This window comes from Rhagoletis zephyria, unplaced genomic scaffold, assembly GCF_001687245.7.
Source record: "Rhagoletis zephyria isolate East Lansing unplaced genomic scaffold, Rhagoletis_zephyria_1.1 Rzeph_scaffold_00001, whole genome shotgun sequence".
NCBI lineage: Eukaryota > Metazoa > Arthropoda > Insecta > Diptera > Tephritidae > Rhagoletis > Rhagoletis zephyria.
Genome location: NW_016157085.1, coordinates 1,630,780 through 1,654,177, shown reverse-complemented (window position 1 = coordinate 1,654,177; position 23,398 = coordinate 1,630,780). Strand labels below are relative to the sequence as shown.

The window sequence follows — 23,398 nt, the reverse complement described above, 5'->3', positions numbered from 1 at the left end:
GAGCACATGTTAGTCTAAGATCCGACAAGGGCACGATGAAATCTATTTTGTATGAAATTTAACGTGTTAATAAATATTTCACGAGTAGGTTCTTGGCCAGGATATTTTTAATTAAATATTTAAAAACTATTATTTTTTTAATTTTTTACTCATTCGTTTAATGAACAAATTATGTGAACACGTTGGGTTGTCTATTTCTTCCTGGCCTATCTAACTGGTTGGCAGCTAGAAACAGGTAGATAATCCTAGTAGTTTTCCCTCATCTGTTAAACACATCCTAAAGGCTTTATGCTTTCGATTGGTATATGTATATAAGTACGTAACTTGTTCATTAAACAAACGAGTGCAAAATTAAAAAAAAGGTTTTTGAATATTTAATTAAAAGTATCCTGGCCAGGATTTTTTCAGCCAACCCACTCGCGAAATATTTCCTAACATGGTAAAGTACATACAAAGTAGATTTCATCCATTAAACAGATGGGGGTAAAGGTCGTGCCCTCGTCGGATCTCCTACTATGTCAAGTTTCACCAAAATCGGTTCACGTTTACTACTTTTTCCTACAGCTTGTATGAAGTTGGAACTCTGTGCATCGCTTCCTACAACGAAACGTGTTGGCTGAGCTAATTCGTATTCGTAATTCGTATGGTGTTCATGTCAGCTTGCTGCCTGGAATGATTATATCTGGACATTAACTCGCCAATATACTTGATCTAAGTATTAAGCTTACCCGTGTGAGAGTAATTAGCTTGCTGAATCCCTTTTTTGTTTTGGCCTGCCCTTTGCTCTTACGGGGACCTTATAATATGCATTCCTTTAGCAATGAGGGATGCATAATCCTCCATTTTTTTTAACTGTCAGTGTATACGAGGGTGATTGACTAGGGTTTTCTAAATCGGATTTTTACCAATTTTTTGTGCGGTTTTTTTGAAATCGTGATTTTTAAAATATCGAATAAACCGGATTTTTATTTTCGAATAAACCGGTTATACATCTAATATGTATACATATGTATGCTATCTTTTATTTCGCCGTAGATTCATATACTTTTAATTTTTTTGAAAGCGCAAAAAGTAACTATAAAAGTGGTTAGCCTGATATAATGAGAAATTCTGCTGCGTTCCTTAAAAAACGCCGTTCTTTTGAGTTGGGACAGACTTTCAGTAAATGAACTTTATATACATACCTACATGCATACATAAAACGTTACTTATTAAATACTAACAAAAACATTGAAATCCCTTTGCGTTGTGCACTGCATTTTGCACAACGTTTTGCCCAACACCCAAGCACATTCCAGCTTGTGAACAATACGAAAATTATGTGTGCTGATTTTCATTAACATTTAATTTTAAAATATATCTAGCATTTTGAAATTAAGCAGAAATCTAAACATGCATACATACTCGTATAAAATTAGCAGAGTAACATATAACAGAAACAACGCTTAAAATGAACAATAACAAAACAAACAAAAAATAAAGAAAGCATTCAGTTATAACAAAAGTTAAATACTACTAAAGGTAATTTTATCAGTTTTGGTGGCAAAACAAAGTAATTTTTCCTTGGTATTTGAAACAGAAAATTTCACATCAAATTAAGATTCTGTAAAAAAACAAAAGCCTGGAAACGATTTTGTGTTTTGTATTTTTTAGCTATTTCCGAACAATCATATTTAATTTAATAAAAGTATAAATAAATATAGAAAACAAAAAAAGTAAACATGTTTTTATATAACTGGTATTTTTTTTTTTAATTTTTTGGGGGAAAAATTCGTATGCACTTCTGACATAACCTTTAAGTAATTACTATTGTTTTCTTAAAAATTAAATTTGAAAAGGGTTTTAAATTGTTGACCCGTATTTGGCCAAACTGTATAAAAAATAAGAGTTTTGAGTTTAATTCGCCAATTTAATATTAAGAGCTTGTGTAGGTGTTCTTGATACCTTGAGTAGTGAAGTATGTATTTTCATATTTACCATTTGGAGCAGAGAACTCAATAAAGAGCAGAAACAAAAGACTGTTTACAAATTTGTTGCCACAAAGGCTGGTCGTTTTAACTTTTCAAACAAATTTGTTAAAAAATCAGACCTTTCAGGTTTTTAATTCAAATTTTTCCAAAAAAAAAGAAGATCGTGGTACAAAGCTGAATAACAATAATGATTAATATAATTGGGCAATATGTTTCTGTATAAATAATTGTTATAACTGTTAAAAAAAGCACTCAAACTTTTTCAATAACATTACAAATAAGAGACCCCTTTAGGCCTCTCGGTCGTCAAGGGTTAATATTTTTATGCAACAAATGTGAGAAATTACATGCTTATCAATAAAAATTTGAAGTTTTTTTTTTTAAATAATCTACTTGTTTGGTCATAAATAATTTTTGCCACAAAAATTGACTAAATTACCTTTAATGCATTGAAAAATTGCGCCTAAAAATAGCTTACGCCTTTGAAATTGAGGCGAAGGCGCTCAAATGATTTTCAATTTGCACTCATAGCGTAAATATGTATGTATGTAGTTCCTTGCACAAGTGTACATACATAAGTACTACATCTCTAATAAGTCTCTTCCAACAATTCTTCACCTTTACTTTCGCTCGATACAACCACGGAGTCTTTGGGAGGGAGCGCATTAAATTACGCGTTTATGTGTGTGTGTGTGTGTGTTTACGTGTGCATGTTTGTTTTGCAAAGTCTTTTCAATAATATTCGCAGGATTTTTTTAATATATATATTTTTTTTTTATTTAAAAATCGTATTTTTTCGCTTGTTTGCTTTTGAAAGATAAAAATTTGTGCTGGGTTCAAAATGAACTAAGTATGTAAATCGATTTCTAACTGCTCCTCGATTGCGCCAGGCATCTAGTTATAGTACTTGTGTATGTAGTTGTTTTTAGAAGTTTTATTAGAGGATGAGTTTGCGTGAGATTGGCAACGATTTTTAAATTCTGCATTGTATATTACCGTATTTCGGAGTTTAGTTCTTGGTTATTGTTTCTGGGCGCATGTATGTATGTATATGCATGTGTGTGTTTGACTATAAGTGGTAGTACAATGTAGGCGTATGCGTAGTTTTTGAGTTTGTCTTACTTAATTCTTTGCCTATTTTCTTGGCTTAAATGCTGTTTTAATGTATTTTTCTCCTGCGTTTCTGCTGCGCGTATTTACTTAGTATGAATTTTGTAATATTTTTAGTTATGTTTGTTTAGTTATTTTTTTTGCTGTGTTTAACATTATGATATAACGTAATGCAGTTATTGCGGTTTTATGCTGTTTTATATTGGATTTTTCGTGTGCATATACTGTGTATGTATGTATGTATGTTTATCGACGCTTATTGTGGTTGTCTAGTGCTTTGCTGAAGTGTTTTTGTGTACATGTGTTAGTGTGTGTGTGTGTGCATTCGGCCTGTTTCTGGTTTGGTTTGTCTATATAACTAGTATATAATTTTCTGCTTCTATTTTAAATTCTGTATAAATATTCTTAAACTTAATTTGCTGCTTAATTTTTGTTTTTTTGTTTTCTTTGCTGTTTGCTTTTGTTATTCTCTGTAATGTGGCTTGAAATTAATGAATATTATAAATGTTTAATTTTGTTCTTTTTACGATCTACTATTTTTATGGTTTTTAGTACAGTGTTGTTTTTCCTGCTTTTTTTTCTATTAAATAGTGAATGAACTGAGAATAAACTTTTTGTTTGTTACTTTAACTTCCGAAAAAAAAAAGAAATTCGGACGCCTGCTGCTTATTTGACTGGCTGCTTTAGGATCTTCTGCATATAAATTGCTGTTTTTATGGGAAACGTTTCTCCTATTGTTGTTACTGTTTGCACAGTTTTGGTTGTTGTTGTTTTCGCGCAACTACTAATTGTACGCACACGCATTCACAACATATGTATGTATGTATATTTTTATTGCAGCAGCCACCAATTGCATGCAATGCTTGTATTACTTGCCATCGCCCTTTTCATCTACGCAACTTTTTTTCTTCTACGTCAACGCATCCAACGTGTCCGGCGCATCGATTGCGTTGGTAGTCTCCACATAATTTTCTTGATGTTATGTGAGATCCTGTGGCGAATCTATTGAGAACAGTTCTTTGTATAGCGCCGGAAAGACGACATTCGGATGTTGTTGCTTAAATTTGCTCAGTGCTTCCATATGCATTATGGATATATCGCTGTAAAAACAAATAAATATAAATCAAAGGAAATTTCCAAACTATTTGTACTCATATAAATGAGCAGAGATTCGCGCACTTACCGGAAATTCGGTATATTGTTTAACAATGTATCCAAAACAGTAACATCGCCCTTTAAGGGCGCATGGTTCGCTTCAAGCTCCTGTCTTATTGCATTCATGCTTAAATTGAAAAGCCTCTGGATTTCTGTATTCCCGCGTACGCCATTTCGCTCTGTAATAATTAAAGGCAAAACCGTTAGAATTTATAGCAACAGTAAATTAATTTGAGCATTTACGTATTGTTTTACCTGGCCAAAGTAGCACTAAACTTTGATAAAGTGCCAACTCTGTTTCAGTCAGTTTCAGTTCAGCTATCGATTTAGCCGTTTGAAAGATTCGCGATACCAGACGCATCTCGTCCGAATCGGATGTGTAGAATGCTTCCTGTGGCAGCATCACGTCACCATAGAGTACCGCATTCTGGGAGAGATCAAGCAATCGCGACATACGCACGATGGCTAGTTCGAATGATCCAGTTTTCAGTAGCAGAATCTGTAAGTGCATAAAAAGATTTGCAAGATAAGTATTTGTAAAATGTAAGCGATGAACCATTGGGGTGGTGTCGTATGTGTCGCATTTTTTCATTTCGTAAACTTTCAGCGGCTAAAAATATATTAAGGGGGTTCGAAACGTAACATAAAAGTCATATTATGAATATTCATAGTGTTAAAAAAAACAGTTTGTTGTAGTTTCAAATCCACTTAACATTTATTTGAGCTTTTACTACATACAACAACGCGACACTTACGACGCCGTGGTGAATATCTAGAGTATAAATACAAAGCATTCGACTAGGTCAGATCACTTAACCCGGCAACGCATAATACAAGATCGCATCACATTCACAGACTCCCAATTCACATTACATTGATTCTTATTTTGAAATTATCGCATCGCACAATTAATGTCCGGTACATCACATCAGTTAAAATCTCATTCATCCCATCACATCCTCCATATCACATTAAACCAGGCTAGATTGTATCGCATTACATCGCACAACTTTATGCAAATAACATGACGTCATGTACCTAACGTCACATCTTAACACACCACCTCCATTGCAGCACATCACATCAAATCACATAAAAACACATCACATCAAATGAAGCTACATCGATTCAGATTACATCATATCACATCGAAAGTTATATACATAAATGCACCCCTCCCTATTCAACTCAAGATATGATTCCTAATTAATTTTCCTTAGATCACAACATCGCGGCACATAACATCAAATCGCATTGCACGTAGCACCGTGCGATAAAATCCTAAACATTTCAAAATACACAAAACAGTCAATATGCTAACGAAACTAGGGGCCATATACAGTAAAATTGTGGTTTTAGATTTTCACGCCGAATATTTTTTTAAAGAGTTATGTATAATAAAAATATGGGTACCAAGTCAAAGGGTACATACTTCAGATGTTTTTTTTTAATTCTTTTTATATTTTTTCAAGTTAGTAAAGTTAAAGAGACGAAATTCGAGAATATACTTTTTTTCAAAAATAAATATTGCAAAATTTTAAGGATATTCAATGATACAATTTTAAAAGCACATTTTCAATATTTATTCGTCCTCATGCAGCTAAAAATTTTTGAATTTTATTATGGTTATTTCAAAAATGAAGTAGATTTTTTGTACCGGTTACCAATTTTGAAATATCCAAATTTTTAGTAGCGATTACCGATTTCGTAAAATGCCGAGTGGTCCACTTTTTAAACGTGTAAAGAGAAAAAATGAATTTAACAAGTTATTAAACAAATATTCTTATGGCCTATTCACATTAAATAATTAACAATTGGTAATTCGCCACACCCACTATTAATGGATTCTTTAAATCTCAAAAATCATGCAACGAATCTCTTCATAACATTAATGAAGGTATGGTCTATGGTATTACTACGAAAAGTGTTGGAAAAATTTCGAATTCGATTCATAACCACGCCCACTTCGCATAATATAGTAGTTAAAAAAAAAAATGGAAACTGCGGTGTCTCAATAATTACCAAGCTAATATAAAGAGAAATCTTCATGCAAAATATAACTGTTTTCAGTTAAAAGATGGCTGGGAGCACTCCGCTTTTTAAGAAATTGGTAACCGGTATTCGAATTTCGGATTTTTCAAAGTTAGTAACCGGTGCAAAAAAGTGATTTCAATTTTAAAATAACCATAATAAAAGAAAAGGGCGTGATCACTCCACTTTTCTCAAAATTTTTAATCCGGGTTTTTCAAAATTGGTATCCGGTACCGATTTCATTTTTGAAATCACTGCGAAGTAGTCCTTGTAGGAGTAAAGTTTCAACAAATTGCGACCACTCCTTGCATATTTCTACTTTTACATTTATAAATAAGAATATTTACTGTCAAATTGAGAAATAAAATCTTTTCTTATTTTGATTAAAATAGTTTTCTGAACAGCATGTTACCATTTTTATTCTGTGTGGAAATTTTTTTTTAGAGCCAGATTGACTGTACTTGTAATTGCACTGAATTTTTTATATGATTTATTGAATTAGTCAATTTTTTGAAATTCCATAGTCTTTAAAAAAATCCTGACGGCAAAGAGAAAAAATGAAAACGCAGTTTTCCTATATTTTGCCGGTATTTTCGCAAATACATACATTGTTTTTTTGTGTGTGTAAAATTTATTGCCTCGCATTCACATCACCAAGATCAATATATAAAATTTTTTCTCCTAAATCAAACACATTTCAACACTTGTTATTATATATGTATGTATGTATGTATATAACACGCATTTTTCTTACCTGATCATCCTGACTTAAACGCATAAATCCGGGTATCAGCTTCGCAAATTCGATTATGTTTTGTATCATTTGTGTTAGCTTTTCAGCGCAGTCCAACCACAGTTCCTCTTGGCCCAGATTCTTGTAGTAAAGTATCCTCGAAATATCCTTATGAGCGTAATCGAAATGATAATAAGACACATATAACAAAAAACAAAGAAACAAAAGTATTTTTCAATTAGTAGGAGTTCAACTCCGACGGCTGACTGAGTGCATATATCATCGGTTTTACCTGAGACTTCCGAAACATATCGTGCACGGCTTCGAGTTTGGTGCTTGTGTTTGCGTGTGCCTCGGCTAAGGTTTTGATAAGAACATCGTTGATGTCGCCATCAGCTGGTTGGTGAGGGGAGGAGAAGCAATTTGACAAGGAATATACAATCAAAATATTTACCAGAATTTTGAGATTTTTTTTTTAAGTTTTTTTTTTGTAGACAACAGCGAATATTTGATGCAGCGATATTACGAAACATTTTACAATATAAATATGTATGTATATTTTTAACCCCATATAAGTAATATGCGACCCCCATAACTAATAATGAATGTATGCCAATGAGTTGTGAAAAATGAGTGTCACCTAATTTGGTATGAAATTTTGAAATTTTGACTACGCGTCCACCTACGCTTCACCACCCAGCTATTTAATATACAAATTTAAGTTTTAAAAATAACCAAAAACAAAATGAAGTAGTTATTGTTTGTAGGTATTTACTGTCCATGGGCGCATAGTGCAGTGCTGCACCGGAGTTACTTACATCTCACACACACTCACTTCAAAACCTAGGCGCTGACAAAAAAGAAATTATAGCAAAAAAACGATAAAAGTTTTGATTCGATAATAAATAGAATTGACAAAAACTGTACAACTTGAAAACGCGATGGGCTCACGGCATGAACTTGTAACTGAACTGGATAACTTCACAATGATGGCTAAGATGAGTAGTACGAGTAGTAGTAGTAAATAGTAGTAGTAGTGGTAATGCGTGTGGTAAGTGGTTATACGAGTATTAAATGCTGATTCGTCTATGGAAATGCGCATTGGCACGGGTTTTTGTGATTTTTGTCTCCTACCATGACTGACGTAGTCCGGATCCATTATCGTGCCACGCGGCTCGTACGTGGTGCTGTCGACGTAATCCGCTGATATATCGTAGGCCATCGTCTGTTGCGGTGTCACCGATGTCGAATAGCCGTAGGGACTGCCATAGCTCACTTCATTGCTTGAGTAGCCATAGCTGGAAATAGTAGCGGAAAATGGGATGATAATTCATTTTTGTATGGAAAGAGAAAAAGTTGAAAACCAAGATAAACAAAATGCAAAGTTGAAAGATAAAGATAGATGAAAAAGGATTAACATAAAGTTAAAAACAAAGACAAACATAAAGATAAAGTTAAAAATACAGACAGACAAAGGTAAAAATATAGTTAAAGATAAAGATATGGATAAAGGTTAAGACAAAGATAAAGATAAAGATAAAGATAAAGATAAAGATAAAGATAAAGATAAAGATAAAGATAAAGATAAAGATAAAGATAAAGATAAAGATAAAGATAAATACAAAGATAATATTGATAAACGTAAATATGAATATGATGATAAAAATAAGAGTAGTTGTAAAAGATACAGTAACTTTGTTAAATGTATGTAAACTGAAATATAACAAGGAAAAAGATAAAAACAAAAATAATATACCCATTATAATTATGATGCAGTTGATCACTACTCGATGGCGTTTGCGTATCAAACACTGAACTATCCGGCGCCGCATCCCTATTTGCCTGCAACTGCGCCTTATGAAAGTTCACCTCCTCTTCCACTTTTTCACGCTGTTTCTTCGACATTCTACCGAATTTTACAGCTGTATAATTGTAAAAAAGAAAATTGCTTAATGAAATATAAAGTCTTGCAGTATAAGATTAATTCACACACTCACCATCACGACTCATTCCCAATTTTAGGCACTTTTGCAGTCTACAGTATTGACACCGATTACGATTAACACGGTCGACAACACATTGTTTATTGCGAGGGCACTGATAATTCACCACTGAACTTTGTGACCGGCGAAAAAAACCTTTACAGCCTTCACATGTTATAACGCCATAGTGTACGCCAGATGACTTGTCACCACAGACTTTGCATGGAATTATTTCAATTTGAGCTGAAACGAGAAAGAAAAATAAGAAATAATTAATCTATTGTTTTCGTACGAATGAAAAAAAAATAAAATTTTTGCACAGAAAAGTGATAGAAATATTTCAAATGTTCAGCTAGAACCTTAGCAAGCTTTCTGGTAAAGATTTAGTATGTACCGAGAAATGCTTAAAGTGGGCCGTTAATACAACACCCACCCATAACGTTATTTAATTACAGCATGACTGATTGGCCAACATATCTTCTAGGTACAATAATTATATAATACAAGTACCTTTTTTTGTAACAGGTAATCTCGCGAACGGCTGGTCCGATTTTCTTGAAATGTTGTATATAAATAGCTTTCAGCAACCACCATGTCAAGGGCGAAAAAAATTTACTTTTTTCCGGTAGGTGGATCAGGGGCCGATCTATTCGGAAAAGTCTTATTTATGGTCTGATTTGTATTGAAATTTGGTACGTAGGTAGGTTTTTGCCTAGATTAGCATATAAGATACTTTTTTCCAGTAACTGCACCAGAGACCGATCTATTAAAAAAAATGTTATTTATGGTCTGATTTGGTACGTAGGTAGGTTTTTGCCTAGATTAACATATAAAATCCCTTTTTTCGGTAAGTGGACCAGGGACCGATCTATTTGGAAAAATTGTATTTATGATTTGCTTATTGTCCGTCTTAACATACTTATAGGATTCTTTTTCTGATAGGTGGACCAGGGACTGATCTATTCGAAAAAATTGTACATATGGTCCGATTTGCTTGAAATTCGGTATAAGTATTATAGATATACATAGTTGGAAAGGGGGTTTAAGTTGCCGCAATCGGTTATAGGATATTTACGTGTATTTATCATCTATACCAATTATATGAAGAGAAGACGTGATCTCGCTTCTTTTTTTTTTTGAAATTTTGGACACCTTTTGGTTATAGGCTGTTAATAATCTCGTTATATACAAATCGAATTTTTCATACAGCATATCTCTGGAAGTATTTGTGGTAGAGTCCTGGAACTTGATATGCTATCAATCCCATCCTCATGGAGAAAAGTTGGGGCTATTCAAAAAAGGGGCGTGGCGCCTTCCAAACATACTGAAAATTTTACCTATCCGTAAACACATATATAATTTTTCGCTACGTGTGTTTGTGAGTGATCTCCTCCTCAACGAGGTCCACAACTTAAAACGCCAAGAGGCGCGGGAGTCCAGTTGTTGCTAAAAATCGTCAAGTTAAGTCATTTGGAGGCACAAGGCATCAAAGTAAATATACCACCGTTAAAGTTGCCACCATAACCATTGCTACCCTTAGAGCGTGCAATTGCTCGCTTATGCCGATGACATCAACATCATCAGTAACAAAAACCACGAAGTCTGTTCTGCCTTTTCCAAGTTGGATAAGGACGCAAAGCGAATGGGTCTCGTGGTAAACGAAGACAAGTCGAAGTATCTCCTGTCATCAAACACAAACAGTGAGCACATTCGCGTCTTGGCACCCACGTCACTGTTGACAGTTATAATTTCGAGAAAGTAGAGAATTTCGTTTACTTGGGAGCCAGCATTAACACCGATAATAATGGGCCGTATGAATAAAATATAAGCAATTGTTTTTTCTTAAAATTTCTTACACTTTACTCGATTTATTCAAACAAAATTGAAGTAAAAGGTATGCAATTTTAAGAAAAAGCAATCGCTTTGTTCAGGGACCGTAACGGTTATGCTTTTTATCAAGTTAAAGTTAAAAAATAATCGTTATTTTTTTACCGTTATGTTTTCAGTCAAAAATAAAAGTTACCAATTGACATATCTTTTCGGTCAAAAATAAAAGATAAAATATGACTTTTTCTTTTTCGGTCAAAAATGAAAGTTAAAATATGACTGTTGTTTTTTTCGGTCACAAATAAAAGTTAAAAATTGCCTTTTCTTTTTTCAGTCAAATGTAAAAGTTTAAACTTGTCTTTCACTTTTTCCGAAGATTACGTTCGAAATGCATTTATGGAAATAGGCACCTATAAGGAGAAGCGCATTGATGTTGATACGGACCTTATGGATTACTGGGAGAGTAAAAAATGTATATATCCCCGACTAAGAGATCAGGCATGTATTGTACATCAAGTGCCAGCGACACAAGTCAGTATAGAACACGCGATCTCAGCAAAAAAACTAAAAAGGTTCCGCTGAATTTCGACTCGAAATTCATTACCTCTTATTCTGTGAAGTGTTGGCTTTAATGTTAAACATACTCTTTTGCGACACCCATACAATTATTTTCACTTTTCAGAAGCCCCAGAGTAACAAATTTCGAACGAAATCAATACATTTTGTTTAATTTGTCTGCCATATTAGATCCGCCATATTGGATTTTTGAAACCTGCTATCAGATTAGTAATCAGCCACCATGAAAACTCCGAAATACTAACAAAAACCCCCGGGTAACCAGTTTCGAGTGAATTCCATAAATTTTTTTAAATTACATATTTTTATTTTAAAAAATTTTTCCGAAATATTGGATTTTTGAAACTTGACCGAAGAGTTGTAATCAGTGGCCCCATAAACTAGTAGACACGAATTGGTGTACAAATCCATCAACGCCAATCTATTAAAACAGTTTTGTACCGGATAGATACTCGATTCCGACCACTATGCGGTGGCACAAAAGTTCGAAAAAAAATCTTCCATAAACTTTTAAGGTTGGCTTTTCTGTCAGTCACAGAAACAAGAAAAACTTGATTTGAATTGAAGGATGTGCATCCCATCTATACATATAATACGCGAAGGGATTTTTCGTTCAGGATTCGTTCAGTCGATTTTCAAAAATGGGGTGTCAAATTAAAGCGCTTCGCCTGCAGATGTGCAAACTGGTTATATTTTTAAGAACAGAGTTGCCACTTGTAGAAAAATTGAATATAAATTATTTAATAAGCAATGCCATCACAACCGCACCGTTCGTTTGATTTTCCAAAATGAGGTCTCAAATTAAAAGGCTTGGACTGCAGATATGCAATAAAGTTTTATTTTTTTAAAAAAGTTGCCACATTTTAAAAAATGACATTACAATTATTTAAAAATATAAATCAATCATTACAAAATGGGTATCAATCGAAATGGTTTTGAAAAGCTTCGTTTCTTAAGTTAGGGCTGCCACCTGTTTGAAAGATCTAACTTAATTAAGTTACTCAAAAAGTATATGGAATATAAAAACACCGTAGTCAAACGAAAGAGTTTTAAGAAATCTTTAGTTGAGCATTTTGTATGTTTGAAGAGAGTTGCCACGTGTTTAAAAAGTTACATTCAAATCAGTGTCGGATCCAGCGGGTGTTTTGGGTGTTAAACTACGTGTCAGTCAGTGGCGGACGCATGGGGTGTGTTTTAATATGGCGCATATGTATGTATAATATGGCGTCTATGTATTAAAACACCCCCCGTGGGTCCGCCACTGACTGACACGTAGTTTAACCCCCAAAACCCCCCGCTGGATCCGCCCCTGATTCAAATTATTCAGTAAGGTGGATGAATTTTAAAAAGATGGGTGTAAATCGAAATGGGTTTGAAAGGGATTTATTCCTGACCTTTATGGTTGCCATTTGTTCAAACATTCAAATTCGGATTGGTTTATCAGTTTATTGAAATACATGTGTATCACAATGTCAGACGAAAGAGATTTAAGAAGATTTTAGCATGTGTGATACAGTTTTATTTTTTTAATTAAGATATTTTTTCATCGGTATAGGGTGATTTCAAATTCGATTAAATGAAAAACATGCACTATTTTGTTGAAATGTGTCACTCGGATCTCTTATAAGTCTGACTAACATTTGAAATATCTTTTAAGTTTTTGAAATTCAATTTTGGGCGTTTTAACGCCATGCAGGTTCACTAGTTATAAATAAAATATTGCACGTTTTTCTGCTTTGTTTACTTTTATTTTAGTCGATATTTTGCCTTTAGTCTGAAGGCATCTTCAGAACTATTAGCTTGGTCCGGTCCACACCGGTACTTCTAAAGATATATCACCAGAAAGTACTGAAAATTCGCTTCAGATAATATGCTGTTTAAAATACATTCATGCAAGTTTTATGTACAGCATGTAATAAATAAATAAACTATTCAAAGTTTCATACATTTTTTAAAAAAATATAATCTAAAAATTAAAAAGAACTAAATAAAATTAATTTCTAAAATTTAAATGAGAAAAAATACTTTTCTTTGTAAAACAACAAAATCTAGATTTAAAATAAAATGAATTTAAAAAAAAACGTGCATTCGAACGTCGGATCTCTCCAATCGCATGCCAGTGCTTTGATTGGGATGGTAACTTTATTTTGTAAAACTTTCGTGCTAGAATAAACAAAATCTTTCAAACTATTTTTCAACTACATATCTTAGCCAGAATTACTCTGTTCGACTTATACTCGTAAAAAAATCTCGTCTCCATTCAGAATCCGGAACATAACTCCATCCAAATACCCAACGCTTGGAGTGACTTCCTAAAGCTCAGCATAATACATACATAGATCTACATAGCTAGCTAGGTCGCAGCGCTAGTGTGGCATAATAATACAACTTATGGCATGACTGTACAAAATTGAGAAAAATAGCGTTACTACAATGATACTCAACTAACGCAATTGATTTTATCAGCGGTTTGAGTTGAAAAACAGCATAGAAAAAATAGAATTCCAGCAACTATGCTTAATTTTTTTTAGGGCAAATTTAGCACAACTGAAGCCCCACTTATTTCTTCGTCACACAGGTTGTTCTTTGTTAGTTTTAATTCCCCAAAAACTGTGTCAAAGCTTTAAAAACTTCTTTTATTTTTTGCGGAACAGTTGTGAAAACAAAAAACACCAGAAACGCATACCCATTAATATGTCGGCGGCGACCGGAGGTACATATGTACGTGAATAAGCAAATAACAAATGACATTAAGTAGGTGCGCAGCACTTTGTCGCATACGTAAATTAAAGTACCAAAAATGCGTAATTAATGATTAAGAATTATTATTTCGAGTAGTGTGGCCAGACTAGCTCAGCAGCGAAAAAGGAAAAGTGAACGAAAGAAATATATTTGTTGGTGTTAAAAGGTCAGGCAGCTAGCAAATTCTGCTCATGCAGGATATGAGTAGCATTTCCGGAATATTTTCTTTTGTATTTTTTCGACCATTGTCGCCCTTAAACATAACCCAACGCCTACACTGGGCTAAAATAGAAAGGAATTACTCACTTCAGCACACTTTGAAGCGCGGCACCTTGTCACGCACAGAAAGCAATCTAATGTCTGTATGTGACATATTTAAATATGTACATATGTACATATGTATGTGTGTGCGTATATTTTAATTACATACCTACAAGCATGCATATTTACAAATGTGTGCTTTTAGTGTTTATTTGTGAAATGACAAGTATTCAAAATGTCAATGAACTTACTTCTTTGGATGTGCTATAAATCAAATGTATTGTTTTGTATTGGACAGTGTTGATTTTGTTCTTGTTACTGTTGCAGTTGTCGTTGTTGCTGTTTGTTTGTTATGTTATAGTAGAAGTGTACAGAATAAGACGCCGCTAGACGCGCGCATAAATATTTCAAAACAGTGCAAAATGAAATGAATGTAAAAAAAAGCGTTGTAATAAATAGAATAAAACACTAAACTTAAAGCTCAAGAAAAAGCTTTCTATCACGAAATTCTCTTTCGCGCAGATGAAAGCCCTGCGCTACACTCTTATAGACCAAATAGAGAAACTCTTAAATTGCTTGAGCTTATTCGCTCTTAGATGCATTCGTAAAAAACGCCGCTGATAGTTGCGCGCCTCTTTGGCAATTTTTTATTTTTATTTTTTATAAATATATAAGCGCATGCATATGCATATAAATATTTGAATGTTTGTAAATATCAGAAAGTATTTATGTGTGTGCATTTGTTAAATTTATTATGGCGTCCTGCCTCTCATTCATGCATTGCATTGCAGCACAAAAGCTTTATATTGTTGTTGTTGTTATTGTTTTGGTGTTGTTTGGTAGGCGATTGTGCGCCCGTACTGCGCCGACTTTGACGCTTTGCTATAGTGTAGCTTGCCTAGAAGCGTTGCAGCATTTTTATCCAACACTTTTTTTCTATTTCAATTTTATATTCTTTTAATTGCGATTTGATGCTAGAAGCGCACATAAAAGCTGCTTGGCTTGGATAAAAAATAACTTAAAGATAAACTTGGTAATTGAGTCTAAAGTGCAGGAATAATTTTTTCTTATAATTTAAGTTTTATTGTTTTATCTACCTAATCGAATTTTAAGACTAGTTTGTTTTGCTAAAGCTTTAAGCTAAACCGTATATTTGATGAAATTTTGATTAACTGTAATCAATTATGTACAACATATATAATTTACGACTTGTTTTATAGTGTCGTAAAATTTCTGAACTTTTAAAGCTGAAGCAATCAATTTTTGAAAGAAAATAAAATTTGCTGTGTATTTCGGGTATTTTCTAAAAATTGTCTGAAACATGTACTATATATGTATGTACACTAGACCGTAACTCTTTGCAAGTTAATAAAAAGAAGCCTAAATATAAGCCAATAAGCCTAAATATTTATGCAAGGCAATTAAAAAAAAATTGGTCGAACCATAATCTTTAAGTAACACCTACATTGGGTAGTAACATTTTTTTTAAATAGTTCTACTGGAATAATCGAAATACTTCGCTAGCAAATAATTAATATTTTAAGATCCAAGTGCAAATGCCGAGAATATGACGAAAATTTTAAACTGGCAACTACTATGTGCCACCAAAAAGATTTTTGCAATAATATGTACATGAAATTGAAGGATGAAAGACAATTTCTTTTTCTGGTACAGTCTAATATATGTATGTTCAACTAATTGGTACTGAAATACAAAATGAAATTGTTTGAAACTGATGTTAATTTATTTATTTTTAATAAATTTATTTATTTTTATTAAATTAAATATTAAACATTAATAATTGTCGTTTAAAATAAAATTCAGTCTATAACAGAAACCACATTAATAGAAGCCACAGAAACCACATTAATAGAAGCTTTGAAACTTGCATGAATTAAAAAAAAATAATAATCAAACTTTCAAAAAATTTCATCAAAATATCCTAATTTTGTAGCCCATTAAATTTTAGTCTCATAAAATGCAAGTTTCAAGTCGCTAGAAATTAGCGTTGATTTTGTAGATTGCGCAACACTCGACAAAAAAAAAATTTTGATGAAAATTAAAAAAAAAAATTGATTTGATTTTGGTTTGATTAAGTTTTTTGAAATTTGTGCAAGCTTTGAAACTTTTATTTACGTGGTTTCTGTTATAGACTATTTAAATAAAAAAAAAAACTTATTAAAAATTAGTTGCAAGCTATATCATTTTGATTTCGGTGCTAATTAGATGAACGCAGGTGTATATGAGCAAATCTCACGAGCTGTTTTTTTAGTATCACTTCTTTCTCTTGACAAAAAGAAAACGCTATAAACTTCTTCCTGCATATGTATATTTCAATCAATGAGGTTCCAGACAAGTATGTACAATAAAAAATAAATCGAGTATTAACCAATTTTAGCCTTTACTTAGGCAAAAAGTACTGAAATTACTAATTTTTTCAATTTCACTCGAAAAAAATCATAATTGTGTTTTTTTTTTTAATAACTTTGGATAGTTTTCAAATAGAATATTTATATCAGAAGCAATGAATGAATATTTGAAATTTTGCGATTTTTTTAATTTTAATAATGTTTCATACTTCAAAATATTAAAATTAAGCGGCGAAAATTTTCTTCTTGCCAAACGCGAACGAATCTAGTGTAATAAAATTAGTAAGTCACCAAATGAATGAATACATTGAGTAAAAGATGACTATGATTTCAGAAACTAAAATTCCATTTTTACAAATGGCTTACTCGAAATTCATTCTAAAATTGTTATATACATGAAGAAAGTAATATATATGTACATATGTGCCCTAAGGAATTCTGTGTAAAAATCTTCCACGCCAATATTTGGTTACTTTTAAATAATATGGCTTTTAAGTTAAGGCGTCCGCGTAAACGTGTTAGATAACTGCGAATGGTGCTAAGGGGCGTATACGTTACATACGCAACTAGGGGTATACATATGAGCACGAGTGGTTATTTTTACTTTTTAGTATATCTTTTTCAAATTTTCATTTATATACAATTTCGCGTCGGAATCTTGTTCTTTATACAAAGCAAAATTTTCACTTTCACCATATTTTTTAGTTCAAATACATAAGTAGCTGGCCATGCTCTTCGTGAGAACAAGCAACAGAAAGACCGCCGGCAAAATATACAGGCAAGAAAGATTAGCGATTTCTGCTGAATCCATTTCAGAAGGATTCTGTTCTGACAGAAAATTCCAGATCTAAAAACTAGACTGAGAGGTCTGGTAATGGATAGCCATACCTGCGGGAAATTTTTAACAAACTTTGTGTTTTTTCGGATTTATCATCATTTCTCATCCTCTTCACATGCATAGATATTTCATTTTGGAAAAAAGTCATATGCCTAATGCCCATATGCAGAATCATATGCGATTTCCCTAACAGCTATAAATAAATAATATAAATATGCGATTTCTTAATTTCTGACAATCCAAAAAATCATTGTGTAAATAATTATTATTTATATGCAAACAGAAAGAAAAAAAAATGATTTCTGGCGCTTTCACAGATGCATGCGAAAAAAGAATGCAATCCATGCAAGTGGATATGCACATATGTACATACGATAGCGAAAACGTAAATAAGGAAAAGACATTTTAGCAAGTTTTGGCTATGTTTCTTTGTTTAGAAAATGTTTATCCTTTTTTTATAAAAATATAGCTTACTATCTAAAAAATACGTACAAAAATTTCAATCTTTCTAGTACGTTTACAAATAATATTCCGCGAACTTTAACAAATGTTGATAAAAATTTTAAACTTTTTAATGAGATTTTTTAGAATTCTTTCGGGTATACAGTCTTTGACCATTTAATTAGAAAGTTCAAAATTTCGATGAAACTTTGTCGAATTTTCCAATTTTTTGTGCAAAAACTGAAATTTAGACGTACAATTTTTTTGTTAGATAACGAGCTACATTTTCATAAAAAATAATAAACATTAAATAAATCAAAGGCAAATAGCCAAAGAATGATAAAATGTATCTTCCCTATTATATTTTCGCCACTGTATTTATGTATGTATGTAGTTATGTGAATTCATAAGTGTGTCTGTATGATTCTTTTTTGCTACCGAATGCTTATCTCGTTGGCGTGGCTTGCAGTTTGCATATACAAACATACGTATGCATATACTTACATACTACATACATACATAGTGGGAAAGGAAACGAAGGCGAACGTAGGAGGAGGCGGTGCTGGCTGAATGGACTGCGAGTCACCTTCTCGCATTAACAACAACAGAAAATAAATGTAAAGTGAAGTTAAACAATAAACTTAAAAAAATGTCTACGAAAACCAACCAAAATTTGAAAAAACTACTATACGTATAAAAAAGCAAATAAACATAAATTAATGCATTACGACTCGCAGCTTTTCATGCCTGAGCATTTGTCTGCGTGTGTTTGCGCTTTTATGCGTGCGTGCATTTGTATGCATTAATGCAATGCAATTGACAAATTTAACCGCTTCCCACCTGTGACAACGCGCCGCAAAGTAAATAACAAAGCAAAAAAGATATAAAAATGCAATTCAATAAAATTTTGTCTCATTATTACTTTGGGTTTTCCTAAGTAGTTTTTCGTTTTCGATTTTTGTGCAATATTTGAACATGCAATTTTTATGTGACGTGCGCCAATGAATGCCAAGCAATTATACTTAATCAATAATAATTAAAAATAAAAACAATGAGTAAATATATGTAAGTAAGAGACTATGTTTAATAAATTTTTATAAAATACTACTTATACTTGTATGAATGCAGATATATATGTGTAAGGTGAAATTAAGTTGTGATCAAACAGTTTACATACGATTTTGAAATAAGTAATATTTTTTTAAATTGCATATTGGCGAAAAAATAGTTCTGTGGGTTGACTACAGTAGATATAAAATATCTTATAAGATCTTATGCCAAGCTTTTTATGTACAAGTGTATATAAAGAGAATGCTTTACTAAGCTATATAACTGAATTTGTTTCTCTGGTGTGCAGCGTATGACGTCTATGCACATTTTCGAAATAAATTTACACACTTAGCAGCCGTTGTTCTGGCTTTAGTCTATTTATGATTAATTGAAAATTCAAACCAAGAACAATTGCTAAAACCTCCAAAAACTCCTGGAAGCTGAGATCCCCTCTATGCAAATTACAGTTAAGAAGTTAGTCCCACGTAAAATAGAGAGCATCAACCAACAGACTATAGGAATTTTCCTTTCAACACAAGTTTTTGTAAAAGTTAAATTTCATACATAGATATGTTCGTGTATTTTACCAAACGCTTTTTTGGAACTAACCACTGGTATTTTAAGCCATTAAGATCCAAACCTGGTTCATAAAGAATTCGGGCGGTCAATGGCCTGTGACCTGGAATATATTAACATTTAATCCCTTTTCGTTGATCACAGCTATTTACCTATGTTAAACGACTATATATCAGACATGATAGCGGGCCTTTAATACATAAAGACTCCTCCTGGCTGTTAAAATATTTATGATAAAAAAACACAAAACCCTTAACCAATTTCGTAAGACTAGCAAGTATATGGAAAATAATAAGTGCCGTTACACACGGTCCCTTTTTCCGGTCACCCGGCAGCAGGTTGGCGGCATAAAATGTATGTTGCCGGGCACCGGCTTCTTTGAATGCTCTAATTACAAACCGACTCACAGTGGAGCCAGTTTGGAATTTATTGTTCAAAATACTTCAGAGCCTTCAGTTTTGAACCGATTTGATATTTCTTGTTTATTTATTTTACTTTTATATAAAAATTGTTAGTGCAAAGTGCAGAAGTTTTAAAATTTTTGAAGAAAATCGATTCTGCTTCTTCCTAGAATATTACATAATAAAAAGTAGTTCAGACATTTATAGGGTTCTCCCAAAACGAAAAAATTGTAAAATGAAAAATTTGAAAATCTGGCGCGCAAAGTCTCTTCTAAATCTCAAAAACTTTCATTAAAAAAGATATATATCAATTCGGGTAAAAACGAAGGTTCTGAACTATTTTGAACAGTAAATTTCAGTGTGGCACCACTGTGCAGTTGTCGGGTTACCGGAGACCGGTAGTTCTTTCTAAAACATTTAAATTTTAGCTAACGCTTTCGGTGCCAGGCAGAATTTCATCAGTACATCGTTGCCTTAAATCACAAAGGTCCTAACGAACACTTTTTCGAAACTGCATTTTCAAAGATTTTGGTAGGATATATTAAAATGCACCTTAAATACAAATTTTAGTTTTAGTACCTCCTAAAAGCAACGGAGTTAGATGCCACTTTTTAAAAAGAAAGTAGAAGACTTTTCAAGCCAATATTCCATTTTTCGGGAATCTAAAAAAGTTAGTTCACTAAACTGAAGTTATCTCTGTAAGTAAGTTATCCGATTTCAAAGTTCTTTTAATAAAATTCAATTTTCTATCAAAAGGTATACAACTCTTAGGTAGAAATTACGCCTTAAAGGAACAGGTTTGTTTACGATTTCTTTTGGACGTCGGAGTATAAGTTTTTGGCAAGAAAATAAACACTTGTAGATCAAAGCTCGATTGAAATTGTAAAAGATATAAGCACTTATAAAAATTTCGAATATTAATAATTATCAGATTTTATAATTTCCTTCGCTATTCGCGATGCGCTTGGACTTGCGATACCTCAAAAGTGCTCTATCAGCTAATTTTTTATCTAATGCTGATTTCGTCATGATAATCAGTTGATTTGAGCTATATGACAAGGGTTAATCGAAGTGGATTATCTCTGAGCTAACTTACAAGTTTATTTAGGTCGCTGATCACGATCCCGGCATCCTTATGACCCCACTACGCCTGAATCAAGGTCGAACGAAAGTCAAACCACTTAGTGCAAACGCTCTTGTTTTTTTTACGCCGCACAGTGGTAGAGCCCCATATAAAATTGTGCTCCAATTTTGCTAACATTTTTTAACGTAGAGTATGTACTTTTGCCTAGGTATGAATAGATATGAAAAAATGGTAGAATTTAGCGGACTGCCCGGCCCACTACACGAGAGGGCGGATATGGTAATTGTTATCCCATTTCTGTGAAATTCGATTTGTAGCTGGGCCTAACGTTGGAAGACCTAAATCTGAAAGATGGTAAAAATCGGTCAACTACCACGCCCAACAAAGCAAAAACCTGGTGCAAGATCTACTTTTGCATAAAAACACAGAACTTTTAAAAATAGTGTGAACTGGCCCTCCGTTCACTAGTGGGTGGGAAGGAGAAATATTACACGTTGTATTAAAAACGATTTGTACCTTGCTTTTAGCAAAAACTTATAAATCTGAAATATGCTTGAATTGGCATCTACTCGCCCTAAAATATAGCCTGGCTTGAAGTTTTTGGAAATTTCCAATTACATTGGTGGAGCCCGTGGATTTTCTCCCATTTTTAAAATATTCAAGACGGTGCTTAAGGAGGAATAGCACAATGTGTATACGAAATTTGGTCGAGATCGGTGAAGTAGTTTTTGAGATACACATATATGATATAAGTGGGCGGTGCTAGCGCCATTTTCCCAAATTTCTTGAAAAACCAATTTTCTGCTAAAGAGCGCTTGTTTATATCAATTTTGAACAAATATTTTTGATTTTCTTAGCCACACTGCTCAAAAAATCTCAAAGTTACAATACACAATATATGTAGATTCAAGGCCGTATTTAAGAAAAGTCGCCTAAATTCGACAATTTTTGTGCGATTGCAATAAATGAGCTATCAGTTTATTTGAAAATAGATTTAATTTTAGATAGTACTACATATTTTGGTATTGTGGAAATAAGTGATAGTCAAAACATAAAAAATAAGAAAAAATATTTTGTTTTTATTTGTCCGCTGAAAACTCCCAACAATCCAACTCTGACAAGAGATTATTATATGTACATAATTTTAAAGGCCTATAAATCCTCTTTTCAAGACATGTTTGGTCTTTAAAGTTTAATGAAATCTAGTAATTCAAAAACCAATAAATCCACAAAACCGTACTTTCTGACCTAAAATGACAAGTCGCTACCTCTAAATAATTTTTGAAAAATCTATAAAAAGAGGCAATAATATTTCTCATAAAAGGGAAGGAAATTAGGGGGTGCGGTCTTGATTAAAAAAAAATATAAATTTCGATGGGCACCCATAAATACATACTTATATTTAATGTTCTGGTGCTTGTTTTGTATCGAGAAAGCATTCATTGTTGCATTTTCAGAAAACTTTTTCTTAAAACTTTCTTTTAATTTCAGCAATGATTTATTGTTTTTTTTTGTACGGAAGCAGTGCCTTTGGGAACGATTCAAGAAAGATTTTGATTTTCAAGTCACTTTTTCCTAGAAATCTGTTTTTCTTTCTAGTGTACGATGGTTTCAGGGATAAGCTTGATTATTTTAAAACAAAAAAAAATTTTAATAAAGATTTTTTAAAAAACCATAGCGTGATAGGCCCTGAATTATTTTCGAGTTTCATAGTAAGTAATTCCAAAATTAAATTTCTGTAGAGTGCCTTATATTCATAAATTCAGCAAATATGTATGTATGTACATATGTGTAAATATACATACTAGGGATGCCAATCCCGGGATCCCGAAAATTTTGAAATATCGAATTGATAGTAAGAATTTGTTTATGAATTTTGCAGTATGATTTTTGTAAAATGCCGTTTTGACTGCAATTAACAAAAAGCTTGAAACTGTACTTGTAAATTGCAGTCTGAGCCTTTTTTGAAGAAGATTTCAATGAATTTACTCATAGCGTCGCTAATGTAAACGAAACAGAGAGTTTTAAGGAAAATTTAGATAATTTTTTAGATCAATATACTCAAAACTTCCTCAAATCGAAAAACTTATAATTTTACCGACGTGCTGGTAAAAGAAGTTCAAATATTTTGTAATGGAGGAGATAGGGGTCATTATAGAGTATGTCTACCTTTTGACAGTACAGCCTAAAAGTGTTGATGCCGAAATATGTTTTTTATCAGTAGGTTTGGTATGTAAAACTCCAGGTCAAGC

General features: G+C 32.7%; 1 protein-coding gene across 2 annotated transcripts in view; it reads right to left on the bottom strand.

Moving 5' to 3' along the window:
* Positions 1-3,196: 3,196 nt before the first annotated feature.
* Hr3 (nuclear hormone receptor 3 ROR-beta) overlaps positions 3,197-23,398 on the bottom strand; it is a 111,600-nt gene continuing 91,398 nt past the window's right edge. For both annotated transcript variants that reach the window (XM_017610946.1, XM_017611011.1), the window contains exons 2-9: positions 8,997-9,224; positions 8,756-8,921; positions 8,134-8,297; positions 7,292-7,395; positions 7,021-7,167; positions 4,491-4,734; positions 4,264-4,414; positions 3,197-4,180 (exon numbers count right to left, since the gene is read on the bottom strand). In XM_017610946.1, coding sequence (XP_017466435.1) covers positions 4,060-4,180; positions 4,264-4,414; positions 4,491-4,734; positions 7,021-7,167; positions 7,292-7,395; positions 8,134-8,297; positions 8,756-8,921; positions 8,997-9,224 — 1,325 coding nt within the window. In that variant the 3' untranslated portion in view covers positions 3,197-4,059. The remainder of the gene's footprint in view (positions 4,181-4,263; positions 4,415-4,490; positions 4,735-7,020; positions 7,168-7,291; positions 7,396-8,133; positions 8,298-8,755; positions 8,922-8,996; positions 9,225-23,398) is intronic.